The sequence below is a fragment of the Neodiprion pinetum genome, chromosome 1 (genome assembly GCF_021155775.2).
Source record: "Neodiprion pinetum isolate iyNeoPine1 chromosome 1, iyNeoPine1.2, whole genome shotgun sequence".
NCBI classification, from domain to species: domain Eukaryota; kingdom Metazoa; phylum Arthropoda; class Insecta; order Hymenoptera; family Diprionidae; genus Neodiprion; species Neodiprion pinetum.
In genome coordinates this window covers 4,335,889-4,363,567 of record NC_060232.1, presented here as the reverse complement: position 1 = coordinate 4,363,567, position 27,679 = coordinate 4,335,889, and the positions used below count along the sequence as shown (strand labels likewise).

The following is a 27,679-nucleotide window of genomic DNA, read 5'->3' as shown; positions in this document are numbered from 1 at the left end:
CGAGGATGACGAATTGGAGAAAAGCAAAGTGTGGAAAATCATCTTGTTTTTTTTTTTTTCTTAAATTGTCGCAGACGCGCAGATGAAAATCATTTCCGTATTACAGAGTATTTTCTACATTTTTAAAGTTAAACTTCTCGTTATAATCTGTTTTCTTCACTTTTTTTTTTTTTTTTGTCCCCGACAACTGCGGATTAATAATAGTTTCAGTTTAGATTAGATTATTTGGTATAAAAATTTGAATAGATACCATTACCGGATCTAAAAATAAGATGAGTATTTTTTTCTTATCCCAGATGGTAGTGTACATACAGTTATTATAAATATGCACGCCATGCATATAAACAATAATTATTATATGTTGGGAGCGGTATTCCAGTTTTCTAAGCACCTACGATATAATAACCGAAAACTCGAAGAACTTTAGGAATGTATAGTTCTGACAAAAGAAAATAAATAAAAAAGAAATAAACTCGCAAATAACCGAAGCGATGTATTAATTGTATTATGCAGTCTGAATATATCGTAGTATCAACTGGTGGTAAGAAAACATACACGACGGAGCACTGCGAGACATTTTTAGTTCCGGTTACCGCTCAGTCTTTAACTATTTTCATTTTTTTACCACAATCGAAAAACATAGTTCTAGGGAGAAAATGAAAATTAGTTTTCTAGTTGTTACCGGAAATTCTGGTATCCGTTACTATTCTTTCAAATTACGATCACTGTTGCTAGATTTTCTTGCAACCGTTGCGAAAATTTAACGCTCGTGCAACGATAAATTGACGTTAAGGCCTTGTTTAACTAAAAAAGTCGAGTAAACCGAACAAACTGATTTTGCGTTGCAATAACCGAAAAAGGATCGACGATAGCGCAAAATGGTTACGCGCGGCTCGTTTTTCGTAATTCAAACAATACTCAAACATTTTTTGTTTTTTTTTAACGATACCTGTTTTACTGAATTTTTCTAGTTACTATGAAAAATGAAATTTTTCTCAGCGAAAGAAACGGCGATCTCGCGCCAGAGTCCGCAATGGTTGGCCTCGAGGGATCTCGTAAAGAGGAGCAACACCTTACGCAGGGTATAGGTGTAATATATTTCCCTCTTGTGCACAGCAGCCTTTTTCCGCGTCACTTTGTTTCCCCTTTTCTTCCCTCCCTCCCTGCCTCGTTCCCCGGATACCGTTTATTTCCGGAGACCCCGTACTTCAAAGCCTCGAGAAAATTTGACCCTGCTAAAGGGGCGTGTAGTAATACACCTTACGTCATAAGTATACGACATCAAAACCATGCCCTCCTCAAAAAAAAAAGAAAAATATCGCGTTAAACATTCCTGCTAAGAATGAGAGAATAAATCTGCACACAACTTTTACATTTTGTAATACATATCATATATACGTAGGTGTGTGTGTGTATGTATGTGTATATATATATACTGTTAAGCAAAATTTATAATATACCTAAAATGAAAAAAATTCAGGCATATCTGTTTGTTTTTATTTTTAATTTTTGTTTTTCATTCCATCGTAATCGCGTCGTATCAAATCATGTGCATTCCAAATTTGTGAAGAGAGAATGAAAATGAGAAAAGAATGAAAATAACAAGAGTGTGAAACATTTTTCTCTTCTTCTTCACACGTGGGCGTTGGAAATCGTCGAGGAGTGGGAAAAAAACGACAAAGACGTTGGTAGGGGTAACATTTTTTTTTTTTTTTTTTTCTATCATCGTTACACCCGCGAATGGTTTTCATTCCGTCGACGCGCCGGCGACTCGACCGCGTGACTTGACTACCAAATCGGAGAGAGAGAGAGAGGAGAGACAACCGTTGTTCAGCCTGCTTCAGGTCTCCTCTGAATATATAGGATTATTTACCGATATTCCACAAAGAAGAAAGAAAGAGGAGAAAAAAATTATTCACGACGGAAGAATTAGAGACGTATATGTAGGTGAAAAAAGTTGACGTCGTATGAAATTTGGAAGAGGGTATAGTTATCAGCGAATTACACGTTTAAGAAGTAAAACGATGTCGAAATTCTCTCTTTTACAAACAAAAGCGAAGGTGAAAGAAGAAAAAAAAAAAAACTCGTTACCTATTATCAATGAAAACAAAAATTTTTTGCCTTTACGAACAAATCCGATTAAAAAAACTGTTTGGAAATTTTCTCGCAGTGATTTTACAAGTAGACTCATAGCAATATTAAAAGCCTGTATAACCTGTGATGTTATTTTTTCTTTAAAAATATCCATATAAAACGGCAAGCTTATAAATATTTCGTCATCAATGTTCGTCTTTATCTTCAATGAATTTTTTTTTAATTCTCCTTTGCGTGAGGATGAAGTAAGTCGGAATGTCGCGAAAAATATTAAGTAGACTTTCTTTTCTTCCAGTTTGCTATTTTTTTTTTTTCTTCCAGACGCCTCGGATAGTGAAAAGCAAACGTCTCACGTCACGTCGAGACAACTTCGCTGTTTTCCCACCCACGGGTCTCCCTTTATTGACCAGCTTTACTCCGTCGAGTAATACATACATGCATACATACATATATGTGTACATGTATGGTGCACGTAGATGTGAAACGTAGGCAGATTCGTTGGGAGAGAAAGGCAAAGATCGGAAATATTTGGCAGGATCAAACCATTTTTTTATAACAATTTTCATTTCAAATATCGTTTTCGCGCGATCTTCTTTTATTAAATATTATTTTCAGGCGCAAATATCTAAAAAAACATTCCAAAGATTACGCGAATAGAATGTGATAAATTATCCGCACACTGCTGAGCGATGTTCAAAATTTAAAAGAAAAACAACAAATTTTCTTTCCATTGGAGATATGATTTTTGCAAGTTGTAGGCAGTATGAATATTTACACGTTAAAAGATCAAAAAATCCGATTTTATGTGACCAAATAAATATTTTCAATCAATTATTCCTTCGTATTCGCGAACAAAAATTTATACGTAGAGATAAGAAAAACGGTGCGGAACATCTTCGTCTGCAGGTATGGAAATAATGATACAAATTGAAGTAAGGTAGTTTCTAAAATTCAAGTGTATGTACACGTACATACAGATATCCGTGTATATATTTATGCCTTATAAACCTTGTATATAAAGTACGATAGACGACAACAATAAATATAAATATACAATATAATAAAATAAACAATAAATATACACATATTATTTTATACTCTCGCGTCGATAACGGCAGCAATTTTGCCAAACGTCGTTCGCCGCGAAAAATGTAAGTATAGTAAAGAGTACGAGTAATATCACGCAAAAGAAAATCAAAGAATGAAAAGAAGCAGAAAAGAAAAAAAAAAAGAAACTCACCAACGAAAGTCGTGAAACTTATACCGACATTCCATTTACAATGTTCGGCCATTATTATAACCTTATATCGATGGATATTGTATATCAACGTGTCAAATTCCACGCCTACAACATTCTGACAATCGAAGAACCATCGCCGTTATACTTGTTTGCTTTTCTGTCACTCACTCCGCCGAATTCCGTCTACCACCCTTACCAATATCCAGTCAATATTGTTGTTATTATAACTATTTTCGAAAAAGGAGGATTTCATTGCAGACCCGTGTTTGTAATCTAATAAAAAGAAAATGAAAAAAAAATAAGTAACCGCCTCTGTAACGTAAATTAAATAACGTGGCAACCCTGAATAATATTTAAACAATACGATGCGGGAAAGATTCATCGCTGCATTCCAACGCAAGTACGGAAGACGCTGGCGAAAAAACAATGCGCGGAATGTTAAGGATGAGAGTGAAATACGCAGGGATATTTGGGAGTGGAGTAAGATGGACTTCCGGATAAATAACTCGAGGATGAAAATGAAGGGAGGAACGGCGGCTCGAACTTGTTATGAATATGAATACGAACGTGTGTGCGGAGTAGGCAAAAGCTGACTGGCTGCAGACGCGTGTCTGACAGAAATGAAAATGGGGAAGGGTTTCGTGTGTGTGTGTCATGTATGCATAACGAGGAATAGTCACGAGACCACCAAGAGTCCCGAGACTATTCCCAAGGGTTTCCAGGACCACCGGAGGTTCCACTTATCCCAAAATCTGAATTATTCAACTCCGCGTTACACAAGCTGTGTCATATGCGGGAGGGTATAACAAGGTAAAAAGTAATACATAATTATAACGATTCGATATATCGTAGGATTCAATATATATATATACTATACGTGTGTGTGTGTGTGTGTGCAATCCACACAACTCATAAATAGTAAAAACATGTGAGATAAGCGTGGTGGAAAATGTCGAAAATAAAAATTCTTTGCACTAATTTTCATTAATTATTCACACAGCCAATTAACGTGAGAAAATTTAATAACCGATGATTGCACAATCCAGATATCGGTTCCCGAACAATTTTGATCGGGAGAAATGTCATTGCAGGGTGATATCAAATTTGAACAACCATCGGTGCAAAGTTTTTTGTTTTTTATTTTTTATCGAAGGTAATATAATTTTATCGTGATTAAACGCGTACGTTTTTTTTTTTTTTTTTCTTTCTTTCGTTTTTCGCGATTTTTGTTTTGTTTGTTCAGTACCGGCATCGTGTAGGTACCAATAACCCGAAATTCCAAAATTGAATCACCTCGTGAAATACGACGTAACCGTCATCAACCCGTGTCAACTTTGAACTCCTCTCAACTGAGCATACATACACACATTCATGCACGTACCTATGTTACGAACCAGCTTTGGGTACATATACTTGGGAGTTTTGACACTTTGCGCCAGTAGCCGCAGGGTTCGACTAATCAAAATTGGTCAGTCTGCTATATAACACGATATATATGCAGGATGTTAGATCGGTGGGTGATAAATTGAACTTGATCAATTTTGCGAGAAAATATATTTCAACGATAAGTGAAAAACCGAAACAAGACAAAAGAGGAAACATTTTCCAAAGCAAATTATACGTACAACAGGAAACGAAAGGCGTCGGGATAAAATTGTATTACGTTCAGTTTTGGAGTTGAAACGGTAATTGGCGAGTAAAAAGAAACAAAGAAGAAGAGAAAAGATAACAAACCTTATTCAAATATCTAAACGTAATAATATCGGCGTAACGAATGGAAGGCGTAGAGATTGCAAAGAGAAAAAAAAGAATGAACGAAAATGAATGAAATTACAACGATAAAACGTGTAACATGATATCGGATAAATACGTAAACTTGATTTGACTAAATAAGGGCAAAAATTATAGGTAAATAAAGTTAAAAGACGTAGGGTAATAGTAGCGGTGACCCCTGAGCTACGAATAATCGAACATGACTCGATGGAATCGGTAGAAATTAATCGATTAATCGATTATTTCGTATTTCTTTGAAACGGTGCATTTTTGACGAAAATTTCGTAAATTTCAATATATGGTCTTAACAGCGAAAAAAGTTTATTTAATAATTTATAGTTTCGTTCAAAACATTTGTCAATTTCGTGTGAAAATATTCATTCATCATTCACTTCTCATATCAAACAGGTACTCGGTAAGTAAGACTATGATATAACAATCGATACTTTGATCACATAAATTGATATCGTATCGCGTCGTTAATGGGAGTAAAAAACAAAAACCGATTTCAAGGAAAAATGATCGATTATACTCGATTAATCGTGTAAAAATAGGCATATATGGAAAAGGGAAGAAAAAGAACCCCTGCAGACTGCAAGTGAAACAAGCAAGGGTTGTATTTGGCGTAGATTCAGGTACGGACATATGTGTGCGTATAAGTTATGGGGGTGCAGGCAGGCAGGAAATACCTGACGTACACGCGAGGAGAAAAGAACAGAGAAGCAGCTGCAGGAGTGCGACTTTGGCGTTTGCACACACGACACACGACGACACGACACACGCGACATTCTGATTGTGAGTCACGATTTTCACGACTTGCTGTGTCGGTTCGTTGACCCTCTATGCCGGAAAAAAGGAGAGTGAAAAAAATAAATAACAATACCGGAACTAGCCACGTGTTAAATACCTCATGCATGTATTATTAGGCTCAAGTAATTATAAAACAGCTTGCAGGTTATACTTAGGTATATAAATAATCAAGTAAGGGGGCGAATAAAAACGAATCAAATTTTTATTAAAATTGTACAACGTATAACTGCTTCAAATAATTATATAACACGTGACATTCGTTAATTTTTAATTTCATTTTAGCGCTTTCGAAATTAAAAAAAATAAAAAAATTTCTTTATCGATGTTTTCATTTATTATTACACAGCGCAAAATTAGCTACATGTTCGTATATGTATAGCGGTAATAACGTGTATGTTGGATATTAAAATTTTTCGCACTTTTTATACATTAAGGTACGTTTAATCCGTTAATTGGCAGTAGAATGAATTGTTTTATCACGCTGCATGAAAGTACGGTTAAAGAGATTAAAATTGAAGAAAGAAAGAACGAAAAGTAGAAAAAAAAAAAAAGAAAACAAGATAAAATATAACAAGATTAGAGATGGAAAGAGAGAATGTACGATAAGTAATGAAGAAAGAAATAAGAAAAGGAAGAAATGAAACACGTAGAAATGTTTTTCAAGCGTCATAAATCACGAGTTAATTACCCCCCACCCCCCCCCCACCCGTTTCCCTGCATCTGAAAAGACTTCATTTAAAACTTGTGCTTTCGAACTTGGGGGTGAGGGGGGGGGGGGGGGGGGGGTCCTTACTCGTCGATATTCCGAATCGAAAATAAAGAAAGAAAAAAAATGAAAAAAAAATCTGTACAAATTTTTCGAACCATTCGTTATACATGTTACATGAATTTTATAAATCTTTTAACGACTTTAACGATAATCGGGATCGTTAAATAAAATGCCTATATATAATCGTAATTTTTCGTATATATTATAAGATGATTGCAAGTTTAAAAACTGTTGTTTTCTTTCAAATGGTTTTTAAGGAAGATTTTTATTTTTTTTTTTTTGCCTCAGTCTCCAGCCGCATCTGGTTTCGGTGTAAGTTTCCCACAATGAATAATAGTAGGTATACGTGTTTCTATGCTACATCGAATATTCTCCGCGATAATAATCTGTGCGGTGTAATTGAACACGAGTTTCGTACTTAATTCAAGCGGTTCAATTATTTCAATTTACATTAGCAAACCTACACGCGCGCGCATGGATAGGGTGGATATGATATAAGTGATATAACGCGAGCGGTTTCACGTGCAGGTTTCGAGTGTAAGTACTATGGCTGCAGATAACTAACCACCACCTACCGGTATCAGAGAAGCGATGAGGAGGTGAGTAGCTTATACACGTATTAAAGCATTACCTACTCCTACCTACCCGATGTACTCAACCGAATCCATCGTTCGTACGTTCGATTGTTGCACTGTACGTAGAAATCACCCGTTTTGCCCCCAATCTAATTATGCAGTATAGTCACATAGAATCGTATAGAAATTAATGAGGTTGCTGCTTCAACGAACATCGTTGTAAAACCGGTCCTGTTTCGGGCTTTAAAATGACAACGCGTATCGCTATTAAACGCATTTTTTTCATCTTTTAATTTTTGCCTGTATCTGTACACTTCTTTATCGCTAAACGAACCTATATCTGATTTCCGTAACACTCAAAAGTGTTACAGTACACCAGGATGGTCCTTAGAAACGTCGTTTTTGAATTTCAGCTAGCTCCGGATAATTCAAAAACGATGCCTTGATTTTTTCCGATTTTTATCTCAACTCTAAACCGTGCCCCAATGATACTGGATTCCTTTCAACCCTTTCAGGGGCACATCAAATCTACCGAACGGATTTAGATGAAGTTTGGTGTAAAATGTGATTGGCCTGCCGGTCATACTAATTCAAAATGCTCGTGAAATTAAAAAAACAAAACAGAAAATTAATAACTTGTAGTTTATCCGATTTATCTTTAAAAAATACACACCCTTTCCAACACCTTTTTCCCGCAGAGTTTTTTTATTTCTCAAGTTGGGAACATTTGATTTTACGAGGGCAGAATACTCGTCAGGCTTTTTTACATCCATGATGCGGAACAATCTTCTTTGGATGTAATTTTCAAGGTGCACAACAACCTCGACTGCGATCCTTAGTCGTGATAATATATCATTTTTTTATTTTTTTTTTTTATACTTTCACATACGTCCATCGGCTGTATTTGCATACGTTTAACCTCGTCAACAAATAAAGATAACGTTATACCTCTGAATTATACGTTACGTCATCAAACTACCTGCAGCGATATAATGTAATTTATTTTCAAGACGAACCGATGAACGCCGATGTTTCCATACATGTACAGTATAACAATAGAAGGGGAATAGAATGGCATTTTGAAAGTACGCGTTAAGGAGTTTGCCACTGAAAATTCGAAGGCTATAATAAACGCGATCTCAAGGATCGAACAACATTTCTTTCCGTATATTTACTTATTCTCAGTAATGTGAAAACTATAACTTGTTCGTTCAACGTCTACAATATTCAAAGCGTTTATTACATAACGCGTATGCATTTACTATTCGCTGTTATTATATATAACCGTACGGTCAAAGGACAGACGCGAATATGTACGCAATGCGAGTAAATATGTATGCAGTAGTGTTAAGGAAGTGGCACAAAGTTTACAGTCGTACTTTAACACAGCGATGTATGTATGAGGGATTCCACCCAAAAATGACCCGTGCCTGAAAATACAAACACCCGATTTTTGAACGCACAATCCTGAAATCGATATGCTTGAGATTTTTCTCTTGAATCCTTTGTTAGAAAATGAAATTTTTGAAACCGAGATGAAAGTGGGAAAGCTTTTGGTTTGGACGCTGAAGGCGAAACAAGTAATTAAAAAGTGAGAAAAATGGAATTGAATGTAATTTAAAAACATGCAAATTTATATATTATTCTTTTTTTTCACACTTTTCAATTACTTGTTTCGCCTGTAGCTTCTAAATAAAAACCTTGCCAACTTTCATCTTGGTCTCAAAATATTCGTTTTCTAACAAAGAATTGATGAGAAAAATTTGAAGCCAATAGATTGGGGTTATTCGTTCGAAAATTGATTTTTCGCGTTTTTGAAAGTGTTAAAAATCCAACCCTTGGTTCAAAATAATCCAAGTCCCAATGAAAGACGATTTCTTTTTTCGTACACTGTACACCGTACTTAAAAATGAAAAACATTGCCGATAGCAAAGATCATACTTAGGCCGGTTTGGTGTGGAATCCCTTATATATATGTATGCATGTATTTATGTATTTATGTATTCATGTATTGATGCAGAGGGCGCGAGGTGTTAAACAATGATGAGACGTAGGGTAGGTGATAACGAATGGCGCGCAGAAATTTTCAAGACAAAGAGCGACGGACGAACGAGTCTCTTCTCTTCTCTTCTCTGCTCCACCTCCACCACCCTCGTTATTCACTCCTTTTAAGACCGTCTGCAGCACCCGGCATGACGCGAAGACGAAGAAGAACAAGAAGCGTGCGTTTCCACCTTCTTGGTTTTGACGTTGTAATACACGTAGGAGGCCGTTCGTCATTGATGTTTTAATAAACTCACTCACAACATAGAGTGCCTTATTACGTACAATGTGTAGGTAGGTATGTACATACATACATGCATACATAAATACCTTACAGCGGAATAGAAAACAGAGAAAACAGAAAATAGGAAGAAGAAGAAGAAGAAGAAGAAGCTGCAGGCACTCTACTCTTGCTCTCTTTCTCTCTCTCTCTCTCTCTCTCTCTCTCTCTCTCTCGCTTTCACCGCGCATGATCAAAAGTGCGCCAGACTGTAAACCGGTTGGTCGCAACTCGCAAAAGCGAGGAACGATAGTATAACTATTACAATAAGATGATGCAGCGAAGCCGAGCAACAACCGGGTAACACGCGAGCTGCACAAATCTCTTCTTCTTCTTTTACTTTTTCTTCGTTTTTTCGTTGAGGTCGTCGAGAGAATTACCGCAACTCGTAACAATCGGTCCCAGAGTAATAATCAATTAAAGTCGAGTACAATTGCGAAAGAAAATGTTTTAAAGAAACTTTCTAGACAATAGTGATGGTTCCCCTCCCCCCCCCCCCCCCCCCCTCTCTATCTTTTTGGCATCATTTGCCAAATGAATTTTAAATCGTTACTACTGTTCCAATGATTTGTTTTATAGAATAATCGCAGGTCTACGCGACACGTAATAGGATTATAATTCCGACCGTGTGAAATATGATCGATGGAAATTGGAATGGGAATACGCAAAGTAAGGTGAATTCGAGTCAAGGAAATAAGGTGAGGCGGGTCGAGATAAGTCTGCAAAATTGTGTAGATCCTCCTCTCTTCTTCTCTCCTCTATCTCGCGGCCAAATCTCGACTCTGAGGCTGAGTCTGAGGCATTGTGTGTCGCATAGCACGGATCACATCGGCAAGGCCAATCGCCCGCCTCAACTCAGCCATGTAGAAAGCGCGGTGAACGGATTCGGCTCGTCTCTCAAAGATCTCACAGGCTTTGTTGCTGCTGCTGCTGCTGCTGCTGGGTGAGGAGAAAAGAGGGAAGAGGAGGAGGTGGAGGAGGAAGATATCGTAGATTCACAATGAGATACAGCGGACGGTAGTCGTTGTCTTTACAGGTTCACACTCGGTGAGCTGTGATATCACGTACTACGTATTTTGGCTTCAATATTCTGTGGAGGAAACAAATTAATGCCACGTAGGTATTCTTATTTCTGTCTCCTTTGTAAAACCTTGAAATTTAGCTGCATCGAAAAGCCAGAGATGAAGAAGAAGAAGGTGAAGATGAGAGAAAGAAAGGAAGAGATGAAATTGGGTGGAAGTAAGAATACGAAATAGCTGATCCGTATAGAAGGATCGAGATCTAATTCGTACAATTATGAAAATTTGTAGTGTACAAGTATAGAAAATTAAAAATATACAAAGCCGAAAGTATACAGAAAGATCAAATATAGAAAGGTCAAAACATAGAATGGCAAAATCTAGAATCTTTATACGATTCTATATTATTGAGACAAATTCGGCGAATTCTACATTTTGTAATTCCATATTCTAACCCTTCTATTTTTTAGTTTCTACACACTTCGACTGTCTAAATCTTTAAATTTCCATTTCTTTAAAAATTTCATAATATTTACCCTTCTATTTTTATTCGATTTTTCTACATTTTTACCCCCACCCAAGAGAATTGCGGCTAAAAAACCATTTAAATAATTCCTTTAATATTACTACCACCTGCAGACAATCTTCGAGCACCGGACGCTGGAAAGCATCCAACGAACGATCGTCGTTTTATATTGTAAGTATTCAACGCCGTTGCTCATATTAAAAATTCTCCGAATTCTATCGGGAATTTTATACGTATGGTATATGTATAAAAATGAATATCCCAGCTTCGCGGTACATCCGATTCTGGATATGAAAATAGAAAAGAAAAAGAGAAAGAAGAGGTGGGGGGGGGGGGGGGGATGAGAGAGGCACCGACGGAATGCCGGCGATAAATATTTCAAATGTACGCGAAACCGTGTTGCCCGTGTGCAGTTTTATCGTCGAGGTGAAGCATAAATAAAAAACATACTTACACGACAGTGACCGCAACGAAAAACCCTTTGCGATCATTCATTTATTCGTGTAAATCAATATTCTTTTCTGATACGTTTGTTTCGTTTTCTTATGCTTTGTTACGTGAATCCACATAATACGTGTGGTTGTGAATTTATACATGTATTTGCAAACGCAAACGTGCATAAAAAATTTTGTAAGAAATTTTTTAGGAAGATAATAATTAATTTTCCCCACGTTTGTGAATTGAATTTAAGAATTGTTTCGTTTTATGAATCGTGCTTGATATATCGATACAATTTTTTTACACCCTCTTCTCGACTTGTTACGTTAATAAAATTATCTGCAGTTACGATGACAATATAATATTTTTGTAAAAGAGAAAAGGGCCGACCCTTTTGCGATACGTCAAAGTTAGGGATCTCCTATCGAGAGGAGTTTCGCCCAAGCGCAACCAAAAATAAAACGAAAATTTTACTAGCTGATAGAAATCGCGTGATTTTTAAATTTTCTTAAATTATCGGCTTGCCAAAATTCCTTGAGTCTGAATTATATCTCTCATTGTCCAAATTATCGTCGAGCTCGCAGTTTACTGTAACACGTGACTCTGTCTTTATTCTATCATAAATGTGTAAGCGACTTCCCTTTAAGCACCCAAATGTGAAATATACTCTATCATCGGAAATTCAAGCTAACTAACTAAAAACAAGGTCAATTAACTCTAGATGTGTCTGAAATCCTAATGCCGTAGCAACGCGAAGTGAGCTCTTTGCTACATGTCCTCGCATTCATAGATTAGAGCATTCATTTGCTGCTGGAAAAAGGATTTTCTCCCACCTTCTACCTGGTCCGCGGTCGTTGTTGTCGTCGTTCGATCAGCTGACCGTTAAAATACGTAAAGAAATACCTGGCTGCTATTGTCAAATCGTTTGCAAGTTGGAGGCGCTAATCTGAGGCGTTAAACGGCCTAAATCACTACTTCACACTAAGATTATACTAATGCAAACGAGAACCGTTCGCCAATTTAAAAACCTATGAATCACTGTACCGCGCACAGATGCGTGTGAACGTATGCACAAGGACACCGCCAGCCTTCACATCGATTGTTTGTTGAATGCTGCAGAATCAGGATGTTGAAGTTTGTAACGTTATCGTAACGAAACATCGGAAAAAGATGCACCATTTTCTTTGTTTTACGATGACTCAAGGAACTAAGATTTCAAAATATGAGTATGTCTTGTTTTATTACTGTTACTGGATTTCAAATAATTCCATAGTAGCGAAACAACGATTTTTCATCGTCATAATTCGTTGCGATAACGTTACCATCTTCAACACGATGCCGGCATCACGGTCTGTGTACATTCAGCGGACGGACGTCTGGTCGAAGCACAACGACAAAAGATGCGGGTGATCGGGTTTTAACCATGTTTTAACAACCTTACACAGGACACGATGAGTGCAACGATATGCAAACTGCATAAACGGCACTCAATTGATAACTTATCTACAGGCCTCGCGGTTTCACAAACGTGACAGTACAAACAAGTGAAAGTCAGCGTGCACGACGAACGTACACAGCAGCAGGGTGAATTGAGCAGCGGGTTAAAAACGAGATAATAAAAACGATAAAAACTCACCCAGAACATGACGTTAAATCCAAATATAACATATTTCAGACAGCAGCTAACTTCACTAGTATCCCTTCTGTACTTCCGCACAGGCATGTTTGACACATTAATTATGAATGATATATATCAGAGGCGGTGGCGAGCACACGGGGATTTTCCAATTCGGAAATTAGGGAATTCGGAATTAACGGGGCGACGACACGAGAGCACAGGCACAGATTTCACACAACACGCTCTGCGGGGGTCGTGGGTGGTTCGCGGCGAGCAGCTTCTTCGGACGGGAAAACGACGCGCACTTCGACGATCACAAAGCCCTTCGGATGGATACGATGCCGGATTATTACCTGGCCTCGCGTATGCGCGCGATATTCCTACGCGAATATCCCTTTAAGGCCGAACGCCGAGGGGGTTGGTCGTCGTCCCGGCAGTCGATCAGCTGATCACGACGCCGTAACGCACCGCGATTCCGACCTCTGACATCGTCCCCTCACTTCGCACGCTGAGTTCTGACTGCCGGACGGCTCCGTTGCTTGCCGTTGCGTCGGAATCTGCCGGGGACCCGGATCCCCCCCCCCCCCCCCCCAACCCCGCTCCCCCACTTCTCCACTCCTTCCGTCAAACCGAATCGACTCGCACGCTGCAACCCCGAATCCCGACTGAGCATTCGCCCACTGCGCATGCTCCGACGATCCCGTGACTAACGGAATGTTGACGCCTTTGATTTCTTATTTCGCGCCTCGCGTTATCCCTCGGTTTGCGTGGAATGGAACTAGTTTCTTTATCGAGTTTCGAATTGTTTTTGTCCCTTACTTCGAGCTCATTATCGTCAAATGCCTTAATTTTTTGATTTCTGTTTACTTTGAGCGCGGTGTGATGACCTGTTTTATCTGCATCCGTACGAATTTACACGGCTTGATTTCAGTTTGAACAATGATAACGTTCAATGGAGTTTGTTTAATTGTCACGGGGTGCTATGTAATCGACTGCGAATGAGCGTTTGTTCAACCATAAGATGTTAACTTCGAGTGATAGGACGGTTAAGCTAAACAAATGAGAATCTACTAGATTTTTTTAAATTTCATGCTAATCTACAAAATTTGATCTCGTGAATGGCGTGTTGAACACCTTCCTTACGAACGTCTTATTTCGTTGACAAAACAATATCTTCGAAGCTGTTAGCCAATATGCAAATGATGCAAATGTATGTTTGAACCTTGGCTGATGATTGGCGGATTGAAATTGTGAGAGGTGGATGCTTCTCGGTTAACTCGAATACACGCGGATAGTTAGATCAACGCTCCGTTCTTGACATGCGCAACACGGTGCCTGGAGGATCGAGTCGACGACGCAGTTTCCAGTCTACTATAAGATCGTCAACACGGCTCGTGGGGAAAGCACTCAGCTGTTGTGACAGGCGAGGGGGATCTTAACCAACAAAATTCGTTGAATACCACCGAGGTTCGTAGAATTTTCGACATTTTATTTCTCAAAATAGTTCATCAAACTGCGCTTCAACTGATACACCAATTCGGGGGACAAACTTGACCGCCGCTGCGGTGAGTTTAAGGTGAAAACTTGTCGTCGCTGAGCAGCTAACTAACACAGGCGAATCAGTTACGTATCTCGGTTTACTCGGTGTCACGTACACCGCGCCTGTGTACATGCATACATGCTTATAAAATATCCTATTGTCGTCGGAAAACCTTAATAATGCCATATCTCGTATATACTATTAATGACGATCACTTTTAATCCTGTAACTTATTCGTCGGAATTGTGCGACATGGCGATTCTGATACCTGATGACTCATTTACGCATTCCTGGAACAAACAGATGCTCAACTCCGGTTGCATCTCGTAATACGATTTCATTTTCCCTTACTTTTATTATGTTTCATCATTCTTTCACTTGGCGGAGGTTAGAGTATTTTATTACGTTATTATTCGAGTTGTAGAAATCTGACCTTGACTGATAACACTTCCCTCCCTTTGTATTTTCGAAAAGTATTTAATATTACATTGACGTTCTAACGGTAGAAAATAAAATTTTGTGATTCTTGAAATATTAAATTTGCATTCAAAGATGTTTGGACATGGTATTTCCGTTGAGTATATTACTCCATGTTTTTGCATAACCTGTTATTGCTCAAGTTTAGCGTTTCTTTTATTCTACCTTAAACATAGTCAACTCATCTTTACTTTGTCCACCAAATCTTTATTGATAGCTACTCCATAAGGTCCGGTATGCAAATCAACCTGTTCCATTGGTTGAACGTCGCGGATAAAAACGAAAATAAATATTCAAGTACTTAGACATTTTTTCTGTAATCTGTAACGGACAACAAATAGCTGAGTAATAAACACATCCAGAGAGGTATTGACTAGTTCCATTGCTTTACTAACATCTGACAAAATACCATTGACAATAAGAATGATAATAAAACTTGTTATTTCAGGACAGGTAGTGATCTAAACCGATACTTTATAACACATCTGGAAATAGTATGGAATCCTTGTAACAAATATATACGAAAACCATAATATGCGTAAAGAAGTTGAAAGTGGAGGTGGGTGTAATGGAGCTGCGTCCAGACCTCGTAGATTACTGCCACGCTTTTCCTTACGAAGACTATTATACTCCAGCCCGCTTCTTGGCCGACGCTTTGCCCGCGCGTCGAGTTCTAGCAATCGCACAGCTAAAGGTTTGCTCATTAAGAACAACATCTGTATTCATTTAACCAGTAGCAAGTTTCTCACACTTAACAAACACTTATCGAATACACCTTTAGCTAAAGATGCAGTTGACGGAAGAACAGGAGATGTAGAAAAAGGTGAAACGCGCGGAACCAGTGTTTCCAGCCAGCCGCAGTCACACACGATAGACATGCAGTATGTCACGAGCAAAAGCTCTGTTCCCACTAATGCAGGAACGGTATGTCGATTTGTTTTTCCTATTTCTTCTCCGCTTATTACTTACCGCTGGCGAAATTTTTTAATGTTAAAAAACTTTCTCGATGTTTTTAGAGCCTTGAAAACGGCTTGATGGAATGTCCCCTGTGCTTAGCCGAGCTTTCTGCCGAGTCTTTCCCTGTCGTTCAGTCTTGCGATCATCGAAGCTGCTATGACTGTTACCAGCAATATCTTAAGGTTGAAATATCGGAATCCAGGGTCAATATTGCCTGTCCTGAATGCTCTGAACTTTTGCATCCCACCGGTAAGTTAGATGAAAAGTACGTACACCGAGTACTACTAATGAACCTCGACTATTTGCTTGCCAACAGATATACGAATGATCCTGAACGATCAAGCTCAGTTTGAAAAGTACGAAGATTTCATGGTGCGAAGAGTTTTGGCCGTTGAACCAGATACCAGGTGGTGCCCTGCACCGGATTGTAGCTTTGCCGTTATTGCCACTGGCTGTGCCTCCTGTCCTAAACTACGATGCGAACGACTTGGGTGTGATTCATACTTTTGCTACCACTGTAAAGCCAAATGGCATCCTAATCAAACTTGTGACGCAGCTAGAGCGCAAAGATCTCAATACTACGATCGTAGCTCATCTCTCAGCTTTAGTCAAAGTGACTCGCAACACAGTGAGTATTTCTTTTCAATATATCAGATCTACGATCTGCAAAAATTGAATTGCGACTTATTGAACTTACAAAATGCAACGGTTTGAAAATCTGTTTTTGTTAGGAGACGATATCAAGCCGTGTCCCAGATGTCAAGTACTGATTGTAAAAATGGACGACGGCAGTTGTAATCACATGACTTGTGCCGTCTGTGGCGCTGAGTTTTGTTGGTTATGTATGAAAGAAATCAGTGACCTTCATTATCTCAGGTAACACTTTTCTCTTTTTTCATCGATCAAGGACGTATTCAGTTAAATTCGAAAAGACTATATCAATACATATGTTATATCAAAATGACCGATATTATTTTTGTGTTTAAGCATTTAATCGTTTTTCTAAATCATAGCCCGTCTGGATGCACGTTTTGGGGTAAAAAGCCTTGGTCAAGAAAAAAGAAAATCCTCTGGCAACTTGGAACTCTGGTTGGAGCTCCGGTCGGTATTGGTCTTGTTGCTGGTATTGCAGTGCCTGCCATGATTATAGGTAATCACGTTTGAACGTTGTAATTTTTCAATCTAATAATAATAGTATAGCCGGTTGAAACTGACGTCATTGACGTCACGCACTGTATACTTCAAGGAAATAACAAGTAACTTTAGTTTTCCAGCATAACAATCATTATTTGCCATAAGAGCTTAAGATCTGTCTACGATCTCTAGCTAATGACTTTCTGGAAAATGGAGTAGCGTTCTCTAACCATCAGCCAAGTGAATTGTGAAAGTGGTTGAGAACCGCTGCAAGAGAAAATAGAGTATTAAGCGATTTTAGGGAATCTCCATGCCTGGCAGGTATTGCTGCAGGCAGTCATCGGTTTAGTCGCAACTTTCGTTGTAGATTATTTTTACTATTTTTAACGATCGCATTGACCTGAAACTCGTTCCTTTGCTCTGATTGAATTATTCAAGTTCTTGGGGCAATGTGGCACGGCCGTTTTTTTTTTTTTTTTTTCTACGAAAATAAACTCAGACGACGCTGTTTCTTCCAGGAATCCCCGTTTGGGTAGGAAGGAAGCTCTACACGAGGTACGAAAACGCAAACAAACACAAGAGAAATGCCTTCATCGCAGGAGGTGTAACTGCGTCGGTGAGTCATACAAATCTTACGTAACAACTATTTAGATTATTTAGTAGTCCAGATGCTTTTTTTCCTGTACCAGGATTGGTTATCACTTGATACATCAACTTTGAGAGCTTTTAATCATTAATATTTACCGTCAGGAACATTTTTCACATTGACATAAGCCAAATGCACATTGCAATTTTTATCCTGGTAGGAAAAACTTAATTATATTTTTCAATTCTTTATTGCAAAATAGGTGCTAACATTGACATTTGATGGGGCAGTTAATGGCGCAAGAAAGAGAGTAAAATGATTACGATCACAGGGGAAAAACAGACTTGTTGCTTCTTAAAAATATTTACACAGAATAACGCAAATGCTGTGTTAATCATTTAGCGACTCTTTAATATTTTATTTCTTTCCAAGTGTTGCTAAATTTGCATTCCTTCAACAATTCTCAATAATGAAGCTAAGTGCAAAGAATTATTTTTAACAGCAATAAGGATAAACGCAAAACGAATAGTTCAAAATTATTTTTTTCAGTTGCTTGCTAATGTTTGGTAAATATTTGTGCAAGACATTAGTTTGAGAGATAATTCGACTCTATGGAATGACGTAATTCGGGACACGCAAAAATGACACGAATATACACTGAGCAGCTTACCAGGCTTTGAAGTATTTATTAAACTTAATATCACACAATTATATCAGTAGAAATGTGCGTTGTAAGCGATCGTAACAGGGTAATGATGCAAAAGCCACGGTAATATCAGTAAACTATCATTATTCTTGAATCGAAAATTCATATTATTTTGATCTTTACGTTATCAATAGTATTCAAATTTAAATATTTGCTTCATACATTATCAATCCAAATTAATTGAAGTTAAATATAACTCGATACTCTCGACGCACACACTAGTAGTGACCTACTTTCAGATTGATATCGCTGAGAAATAATGTATCGAATTGCTTCATCAGTATCAAAAAAGTTCTGGACTTTGGAAGCTGCCGGGCTTACGGAGCCCTATGATGCTTTGATTTTTATTATATTATCACTAGCTTATAATAATTAATTGATTAATCTACGCGATAATTTCATCACCAATTCTCCTTTAACATCACAAGCATAAAAAAAGCAACAAGGAAATATCTTCCAGTTGTGTTAAATGAATGGCTTAATTTTGAATATTAAAATCAGATTGCGGGTTGTTTAAATATTCCATTAGTTTCTCTCCCTTACTGCTCAACTGAATGACTCCACTGTTACGGATCACTTTGCGGAACACAAAAATGGACAGATTTCAAACAATACATTTTAAGAACCGCTCGAGGATCACTGAACCGATGGATTTATTTCAATAGACTCTCCCGATAGTATACCGTCATTATGGAGATCTTCTAACACATCTATTAGCCGCTGTTCGGTGAGGGGATCGCCTAAAGCTACGTCTACCGATCCTATACAGAGTAAAAGAGCCAAAAGCAAAGATCGCCTATAATCCCGACTCAAGTCAGCTCTACTGTAATCCAGATCTTTTGGAATGTCCAAACCAAGACCGCTGCAATTACTTGTTAAAACGGCCCAGTATCTGTCCAAAAGTGATTCGGTGTGCCTGCGTCTGAGTTCCGTAGGAACGGAGCTGACCAGCAGTAGAGCTACGTCGTTTGTCGGTCTGCTGTAAGTGACCATTTGCCAATCGAGTATGGCGCACTCGCATACACCATTCTCCGTGTCTCTGAAGAGTAAATTATTGCACCAAAAATCCGTGTGAGTTATCAGAGCCAACGGACCTTCGGGTGCAAGAAGAGCTGCAATAATTTCCTTGGTGCGAGGACGCAGAGCCAGAAGAGCTTCGAGCACAGCTTCGAGGCCCGGTCTTCTCTCAAGGAATCGAGCAAGCTGGGGCAATCCTCGCTCAACGAGCTGCTGGTAAGAGTCCGTAGCTCTGGCTGTTTGGAACAAGAACGTGTAGCGCTCGGAGAGCGATCTTCCTTCCTTGACTTTGATCGCCAATGACAAAGCGTGGAGTCGAGCAACAGCCGTCAGCGCAGCTTCGGCCTGCCTAAGGGTTAGTCCTCGGGAAAATTCAGCTCCCTCAAAACCACGAGGTCGAAGATTTTCTAATACCAAAAAGGACTCCGGAGGCTCCGGACTCTCTTCAGTCCCTCCCGCTGGACTGTAGTGAGCATGAACACAGGCAGGTATTGGCAATTCGGGGAGTTGGACTCCGCTCCCTTCTTCTTCCCCGGCTAATTGTTTCTTCTGGAAAGCTTCCAGCTCCGGAACAACCTGCACGGAATACCCAATGACTGAGTCGTGATTTCAGAGGTCTGAACACGACGGCAACGGTTTTCGCACAAACGATGCTACAAATAAAATAGATTCTGATAATTGAAGAGGAGTAGCCAAGATTACCTGGGTGTAAAATTTGATCTCTCGAAGATCGAATTGAGCCTCGGTCACGAAGAATCGACTGAACGGGTCCTGGGGCAAAAGTTTAACGATAACGCTGAGCTCGCACCGCGTGTTTTCCGGCTTCAAACGATACTCGACCGAGACAGCGAGGATGTCGCTGAGGACGCTGTCGCCTGCGGCGCATCCGGGTCTGACGGTGAAATCGTCGACGGAAACCTGCGACCCCTCGCCGTGATGGACCGTGAGTAATTCTTCGAGCCACTCCTTGGTCACGGGCCACTCCCCGACGGATTCGTCGGTGTCCTCGCTGTCCGACATCGCGACGTCGCAACACCTGCACTTCCGGAAACAGTCTCTCCCGGGTATCCTCCCTTCTTACAGACCCAAAACGGTACCTCCGCCAAGAATCGGTTTCGTACTACGTCTTCACGAAACAAACCGCTGATCACACTCTAACATTTCCCTTGGAGCCATCGGCTCCAAATGCGGAGATTTTACTTGGAACAAGCCCCGACGAGGATGGACGCGGATGGACGCGGATGATTTCGAGCCGATTACATCGGTAAACTTGGATTCCGCCACTTCTTCTCCAGTTGCAATCACCGGTTTAAGTACTTGCGATTCCTTCGACAAGGCTCGATCACCGGCTTACCAAAATCCTCGGCTTAACTGCGACGCGTTAACACGCATCCAGGGACCGCACTCGCGGTGTCTGCATTTCTCCGTCGGCGCCGGGTTCGCGTTTTCCACACGTATATATAATCGCACAGCCACAACGCCGCTTCGAGGCGCACTTCCTCCACCCTTACGATAACGCAGCCGCGTCACCAAGGGCGGGTCTGTGCGCGGACTCCTCGTCTCAATCAATATCCTCTTTCCCGCGCCGCATCTCGTCGCCGTCTCCACCGCGTCCACCGGGATTTCTATGACGAAAAATTGACCCCGAGTTGATGCTGGGATAACGAATCGTTATATATACGCCCCTTTGTTCGTTCCTCCATTTTATATATTATATATATACCCTCTCAGATCCTGCTCTTAACCCTTTGAGGGGCAGTGGGACGTATACATATACGTACCACCTGTTCGATCTCGGTTTTTTTTTTTTCCCCCATATCTTAATATATTTTTGCAACTTTTATGTACACATAAACACTTTTTGGACTCTTGGATGCCTAAGTCGTTATAATTTATTTATTTACATGTTTTTTTTTATAAATAACTGACGTGAAAAAACTCGTTTTCTTTTGTAACTTAGACAGCCGATGCTCTGAAATTTTTTTTGCGCATTTTTCATACACAATTTTATGGTATATATTTTTTTCAGAATTATCCTTACCTTCATTTTTTTCATAAACAAATGTTAGAAATTTTAGAAAATTACCGCCATTTTGAAAATCGTTATTATGATTTGAGAATCGTAATCAGTGACCCCAAAAACCTACAGACCACCTATGATTTTCTAAGTTCGTTCAGTAGAAAAATGTCCCTTTCACAGGATTGTGCTCGAGATTTCTTGAAAATGTTAGCACATTTTTCAATCTCTTTTTTCTCAATACTTATACAGGTGCATTCTCATGTTTCCTACTACTATATTTTGCTGGTAAATAAATAATAATCAATAATGATTAATATGTATTCCGCGATGCTTGATCTCTTGTTATCTTGTTCCTAGGTACGTTATCAGGGCTAAGATTCTTATCTAATATGAACTTTTGAATTCGGATTACAATATAATGAATCAATAGACATTCAATCGCTAATGAAATATTATTATACGTTCGCTCAATTTTTTATTGAGAATATAAATACCCGAAAAATTCGAAGCCTCCTTATAATTAATTATAAAATATTCCAGGATTTTTTTTTGCCATTGTTTTATCACATTGCGTAAAAATAATCACCACAGAGCGAATCACCGATCTTTAGAAATTATCTTGGGCGTTTTTTTTTTTTTTTTTATTGTTTATTTACTAATAATTTTCCAAAAAAGTCTGCTTTCACTATTGACTGTGTCTAATTAATATTGAGACGACAATAATGGTGTAGGTACTCTCACTATATTGACTGGTATTAGTTTTGAAGCTTCTGTTAATTTTGTTTCTTCCACCCAAATTTTTTGCTTGTATCAATCCAGAATTCGTAATATTGTAGGTTGAGCCGCGATCTTATTTCGCATAGTATTTCACATAAAAATTTGACGTACAAATTAAACGGAGAGATTCATTTGAGCTGGTTATTGGATCGTATTTGATTAAAGAAAACAAATAATCATGATAACGTTTGAAAATCGATTGGCGAAGCAAATTTAGGCTTACACTGTTAATCCACTCACGTTTAATTACGTATTATCACAATGAACAGCAACTTGTCAACAGTTTAAATATACGAAATCGAAGCAGTTCATACGGAATTTTTTACCTCCGATCTGACGAGTAAATCGTTACCGTTGGCCCGAACGCTTATTGGATTTTATTACACATCGTAAAAATTTTCATTAAAAACAAGAACGAGACTATATAAAAATAAAGTCTTTAATGATAGAATAACGATATTTCATGAAAATCGTAGTGTATTTGACGAAATAACTTAAGTTGTGAGTGGAGACACATATTCGTCTTTTCTCAACAATATTTTCGCGATTCATTTTTTTCGCTTTAAATGTAATATATTTCGAAACAATCCGTTGCATTTATACACAGGGTTTTATCGACTAATCTTTTAAATCTCGAGACTTGACCACATCATTATTTTATAATTTCAGGTCCTAGTATCGCCAGTGTTAGCTGGACTGGCAGTGGGTATCGGGGTTCCTATACTTTTGTTCTATGTTTACGGAGTTGTTCCCGTGTCTCTTTGCCGAAGCGGAGGTTGTGGAGTTTCAACAAATGGCGCAGGCGTCAGGTTCGATTTCGACGATGAAAATGAGCTGATGGGAGCATTTGGCAACAAGAATACCGGAGGTATATAATTAAAGTTGAGATACTTGCGTACTTTATACTGGCCAAATTGTTAAGAGTGATACCACGTATTCAATTTCGGTGAAAGATTATAAAAAAATAATTCAGATGTTTATTCCAGACGCATCATCGATAGACGCTGCCAGTCACAGAGGTGCGAACCCCTCGATCGGAGAAGCGTCGTTATCTCTGGGTAGCGGCAGTCAATTAAACGATCAAGATGTAGCAACGTACAACTATATAGTATCGGCAGGTGCCAGTCTTGCTGCCAGTATAGCATCGACACTCTTGCCTGGTGGCCAGAGGTATTAACAACCTCTGATATTTCATTAAAAACATTAGCTCTATCTTAAATCTAATCTAAAATCTGTCACTTCGACCTTTGGTGAATAGACTGGAAGTTCAGGCCGACGTAGCATCTACGCAAAGATTCAGTCTCAGTAGCGAAACTGCATCAGCCGCCACTAGCCTGTCTGAAAAGTCTGTCAATGCTTCTATCGCTCCAGACGATGGTGCAGCTTCTACAAGAGCCCTGGCTGGCTCAGTTTTAAATTTCAAGGTAATTTAAACTGCGTTCGACGACATGTTTTTTTTTTTTCCAAAAGACATACCTCCCCGTGATAAGCATGTTACCACCGAATTTTATTAAATTGAGGTTGACACTGGAACGGCAAGTGGTGTACGTAATACTGACGGTGATCCGGAAGCTGGTACCACGGCAGAAAACCATGTCGATACGGCCGGACAAGCCGCTTCTCTCAGTTCCTTGGAGGAGCTTGCATCTGGTTTAGCCAAACGCGCACGCCGCAGGCCGATTCTTGACCGTCAACTCAGTGACTCCAGTAGCTGGACTACTTGCGGTGAGGATGGAGGATCAGAAAGGGTTCGTTTCGATGATCACGTTAGTTTTATTGAAGCTGACCAAGAGGCTGGTCCCAGCAGTAGCTGCAACACAGGGAATCGAGGTCAGGGAAGGCGTAAGCGAAATAAGGACCACGATCAGGAAATTGAAATAGCGTCGAGATCTCCGTCGAATCCAAGGTAACTTGCTCGTTTTGCCAAGTTTGCTTTCATAGCCATGATCGAGGTGAATCCGGTCTTCCCTGTGAGGAGATGTATTTTGCATGCTGAAATTGAAATTTTCCTTCTTTCATGAATTTAACAAAGTACAAATTTTACTGGTTCTCGTCTCACAGTAAATTAATTTTACCCCTTCAGATCCTCCAACAATGATTCTAACGTCGATGCTGCGGCAGAAGATCACCCAAGGGAGAGGGTAAACGTTGCTACTTTGCGCAGCGTGTTCTTTCATAATGGTTCAACTTTTGAAAGAGAAAAGCGACTGCCTGTGATAGAAGAACCTTGTCCCATAGAGAAGCGACAAAATCGCGTTGTCAAAGAAGCAAAGACTTTAATTGCATCACGACCGACACATAGCGCCGATGTTGAAGTAGCAGGAATTCCTCAGCGATTGCACCATGTCATTAAAGAGGAGACGCCTCCTATGGCGTCGATATCAACCCCCCTACCAGATGCGGAAGTGCCAGAACTTCCTCAGCGATCGTACCATGTCACTAAGGAGGAGACGCCTTGTATGGCGTCGATATCACCCCCCCTGCCAGATGTGGAAGTGCCAGAAATTGCGTCGCGACCAAATCACGTTGTAACAGAAGAGATAACTTCGATAGCAACGCGACCAATGCAGATAGAAATTGAAGAACCGAAAATAGCAACGAAATACAATCATATAATAGACAAAGAAAGACAACCGGCAATTGCATCGCAACCAGCCAATGTAATGGATGAAAAAATTATTTGCCCCGTTGCGTCGAAACATGGCCATGTTCTCGAAGTGGAGAAATCTTGCCCAAGAGCATCCCATTACCAACTCAGGCAAAGTTATTGCGAAAATGACAATGTTCGTATCAAGGAGGATAATTCTCATTGCTGAAATGAAATTACGGTAAGATGAGAGTTACGTTTATAGTTGTGCTTAATACCCTGCGACATGCCTTAGGATGCGAATGAAAATGAATTTGCGGAACATGCATTCCTGGTATTCTGATATGTCCGTCGGATATGTAAGTATGTACACATGGATGATGATTTTGATTACAATTACATGTTGAGTTGTTATCCGCTTCGTGAAACCGAAAAATCGTGATACGCAAATAAACAGCATTTTCGACGTTTACACGAGCAGATTTAATCAGTAACGACAAGTCGATATGCTATACCGAGAAGAATTAATCGCGATCTGCGGTGCTTGAGTAACTCATGACGACTTTTGCACAAGCAAGGCGCCTTCACTCTTAACTCTCTGAAATTTTTTTCGGTGTTTTGCGTAAAATCAAAATGCAGATGTATAGTAGGAACGTGCTACGCGTGTTAATGTTTGTAACTATCAGCGATAATCGTAATTTGCAACGATTTGACACGAGTGTGAGTAAAGAAATTGAACATTTCTTCAACGAAACTCAACATTATCTAGTCAAATGAAAAATGAAAAAACATAATTCAGTAAAATATACACTGTAAGACAGTCGAAGAGAAGAAAATATTACAGCGGGCTTCGACGCTTAAAAAGCTAAAATCTGAGGTCCTGTTGTAATTTATGTAAATTCTATTTGGTCAATGATCACATATTCGCTTTTCCGTCACCCCGAAATATCTTATGACGGGCCAGATTATGCATTTTTTTAGTTTTAAACTATAACTTCCTTTGGTGTTAGGTCATTTTGCCCAACAATCTATGAAATTATTCTTGTGTGAAGGTTTCTCAATCTATTCCGTTATTTTTTCTTCATTCAATAAATTGATCTTCAAGTATAATCAAAGTTGCGATATTGTTCAAATTGAATTGCAGTGATTTCTTTGAAATTACGAACTTCACCTGTATAAGAAAAATTCTCTGACATTTTGTTCATTCTAGATTGTATATCCAATTGACAATCCAAATCCGAATTGTAAATTATACGTAATTCGATATCAGACAATTTTATTCTCACTTCTTTATTTCTGGTGGATATAAAGAATAGAAATTCATTCGAAACAAAAATAAATAATCCAATATTCTGCTTGTGTTTCTTTAATTTTTACAATCCATCCAAGCTTTGAGATTCACATTTACGTTTACATATTTCTGGTTTTTCGGTAAATCAGTAAGGTGTTAGAAAAAAAAAAAAAAAATTTCAAAGGAAAAGAAGAAGCATATAACGGATGATGAATAATATAAGAAAAAGGCGACAATACAATTTGAGGATTGTTTGCATCAAAAAAAAAAAACTCGCGGTTAAACTGAAGATGGATAGCTACTTAATACGTAATTTTCAATCAACCATCGACCTAATGTTGAACGGCAAAAAGACTTATATTCGAACAACTTTCGATTCATCCTAAAAATATTCTAAACGTGTCTCAAGTCCGTTCAATTATTCGATTGCTCACGTGTAAAAGAGAATTTTACAATAGATTTAATGTGAGAAAAACCCATGTACGATAATTCTGCTTCTATGTCCTCGCCCGGTAGCGCAGCCATATAGAAATTTTTTATAAGAATGGTTATTTGTGATAGCAATCACATTATTGGATGTTTTCTTGTATTAAGTTCTGAAAATCTTGGTATAGGTAGAATATATTTATTAGAATTTTTCAACTATAAATACTACGAACAGAATCGAATTACATGAAATTTAAGGGACAAGTGCCAATACAATCTTAGGATGTTAGAAAGAAAAAAATTTCCTTTGCATAAATTGTTGCGTAATTTTTCAGTAGTAAACAATGAATTCATTAAAACGGTATGAAAAAAAAAAAAAACAGAAATAAACTAAACCAACCTAACGACAATTTATTGTCAACAGTTGGTAACAATTTCGAGGGCCTATCTTTTGCGAAATACAATTAAGATTTATACACGTATAAACATACTTATACTTATGAAATAGTGGAAACAAGAAAGAAAAGAAAAGAAAAACAAAAAAACAAGCATTATCTGAAATAATTTCCTGGTTACTCGAGAATATCTTTATACGCATTACTCGAATCACATAATTGTTTGAATTTTATTTATATAGGCTTAATTAAGATTGACGTGGTGATTAGAAAAGAAGTATTAATCAGTGATTGGAAACATTTGTTCGTTATCCTTAGAAAACAACATTAGTTCTCCGAGTAATAAATTTCAGATTCATTGTGACGCTTTGACTAGTGAAGAATTTTCGCGCAGTTTGATAGGATATTGATAGGATATTTTCTTGATTTTTTATTTTGTTTATCTTTTCTCTTTCTCTTCAATCTTTGCATTTTCTCAGAGTCGATCGGAAAGTCGTTTTTCAATCCCGCAAAAAAAAAAAAAAAAAAAAAAAAACAGGCAATAGTAAGGCAAATATCTAACGATACTTCCATATACAATA

At 38.6% G+C, this 27,679-nt stretch overlaps 3 protein-coding genes across 8 annotated transcripts in view; 1 reads left to right on the top strand and 2 right to left on the bottom strand.

Annotated features, from left to right (window-relative positions):
* Positions 1-13,715, bottom strand: part of Tsp26A (Tetraspanin 26A) — a 90,899-nt gene extending 77,184 nt beyond the window's left edge. For 2 of the 3 annotated variants that reach the window (XM_046616871.2, XM_046616863.2), the window contains exon 1: positions 13,204-13,715. In XM_046616871.2, coding sequence (XP_046472827.1) covers positions 13,204-13,290 — 87 coding nt within the window. In that variant the 5' untranslated portion in view covers positions 13,291-13,715. The remainder of the gene's footprint in view (positions 1-13,203) is intronic. The other variant, XM_046616881.2, reaches the window with a different exon arrangement.
* Positions 13,716-14,512: 797 nt separating this feature from the next.
* Positions 14,513-27,208, top strand: LOC124215056 (E3 ubiquitin-protein ligase RNF19B). Of its 4 annotated transcripts, none has more exons than XM_046617958.2 (13): positions 14,513-14,652; positions 15,651-15,896; positions 15,984-16,126; positions 16,219-16,408; positions 16,476-16,787; positions 16,891-17,035; positions 17,173-17,309; positions 17,812-17,909; positions 23,069-23,267; positions 23,386-23,569; positions 23,658-23,823; positions 23,920-24,305; positions 24,483-27,208. In XM_046617958.2, the coding sequence occupies exons 2-13, from the start codon at positions 15,737-15,739 to the stop codon at positions 25,213-25,215; spliced, it is 2,853 nt and encodes a 950-aa protein (XP_046473914.1). In that variant the 5' UTR covers positions 14,513-14,652; positions 15,651-15,736; the 3' UTR covers positions 25,216-27,208. The 4 variants fall into 4 exon arrangements, with proteins under 4 accessions (XP_046473914.1, XP_046473938.1, XP_046473923.1 ...); XM_046617982.2 differs by having other exon boundaries at positions 14,522-14,652; positions 15,656-15,896; XM_046617967.2 differs by having other exon boundaries at positions 14,522-14,750.
* On the bottom strand, positions 18,111-21,170 carry LOC124215075 (uncharacterized). The gene is made up of 2 exons (XM_046617998.2): positions 20,305-21,170; positions 18,111-20,178 (listed from the first exon to the last, which is right to left on the bottom strand). Exons 1-2 carry the CDS (start codon positions 20,620-20,622, stop codon positions 19,222-19,224), a joined length of 1,275 nt encoding a protein of 424 aa, XP_046473954.1. The 5' UTR covers positions 20,623-21,170; the 3' UTR covers positions 18,111-19,221.
* Positions 27,209-27,679: the final 471 nt, after the last annotated feature.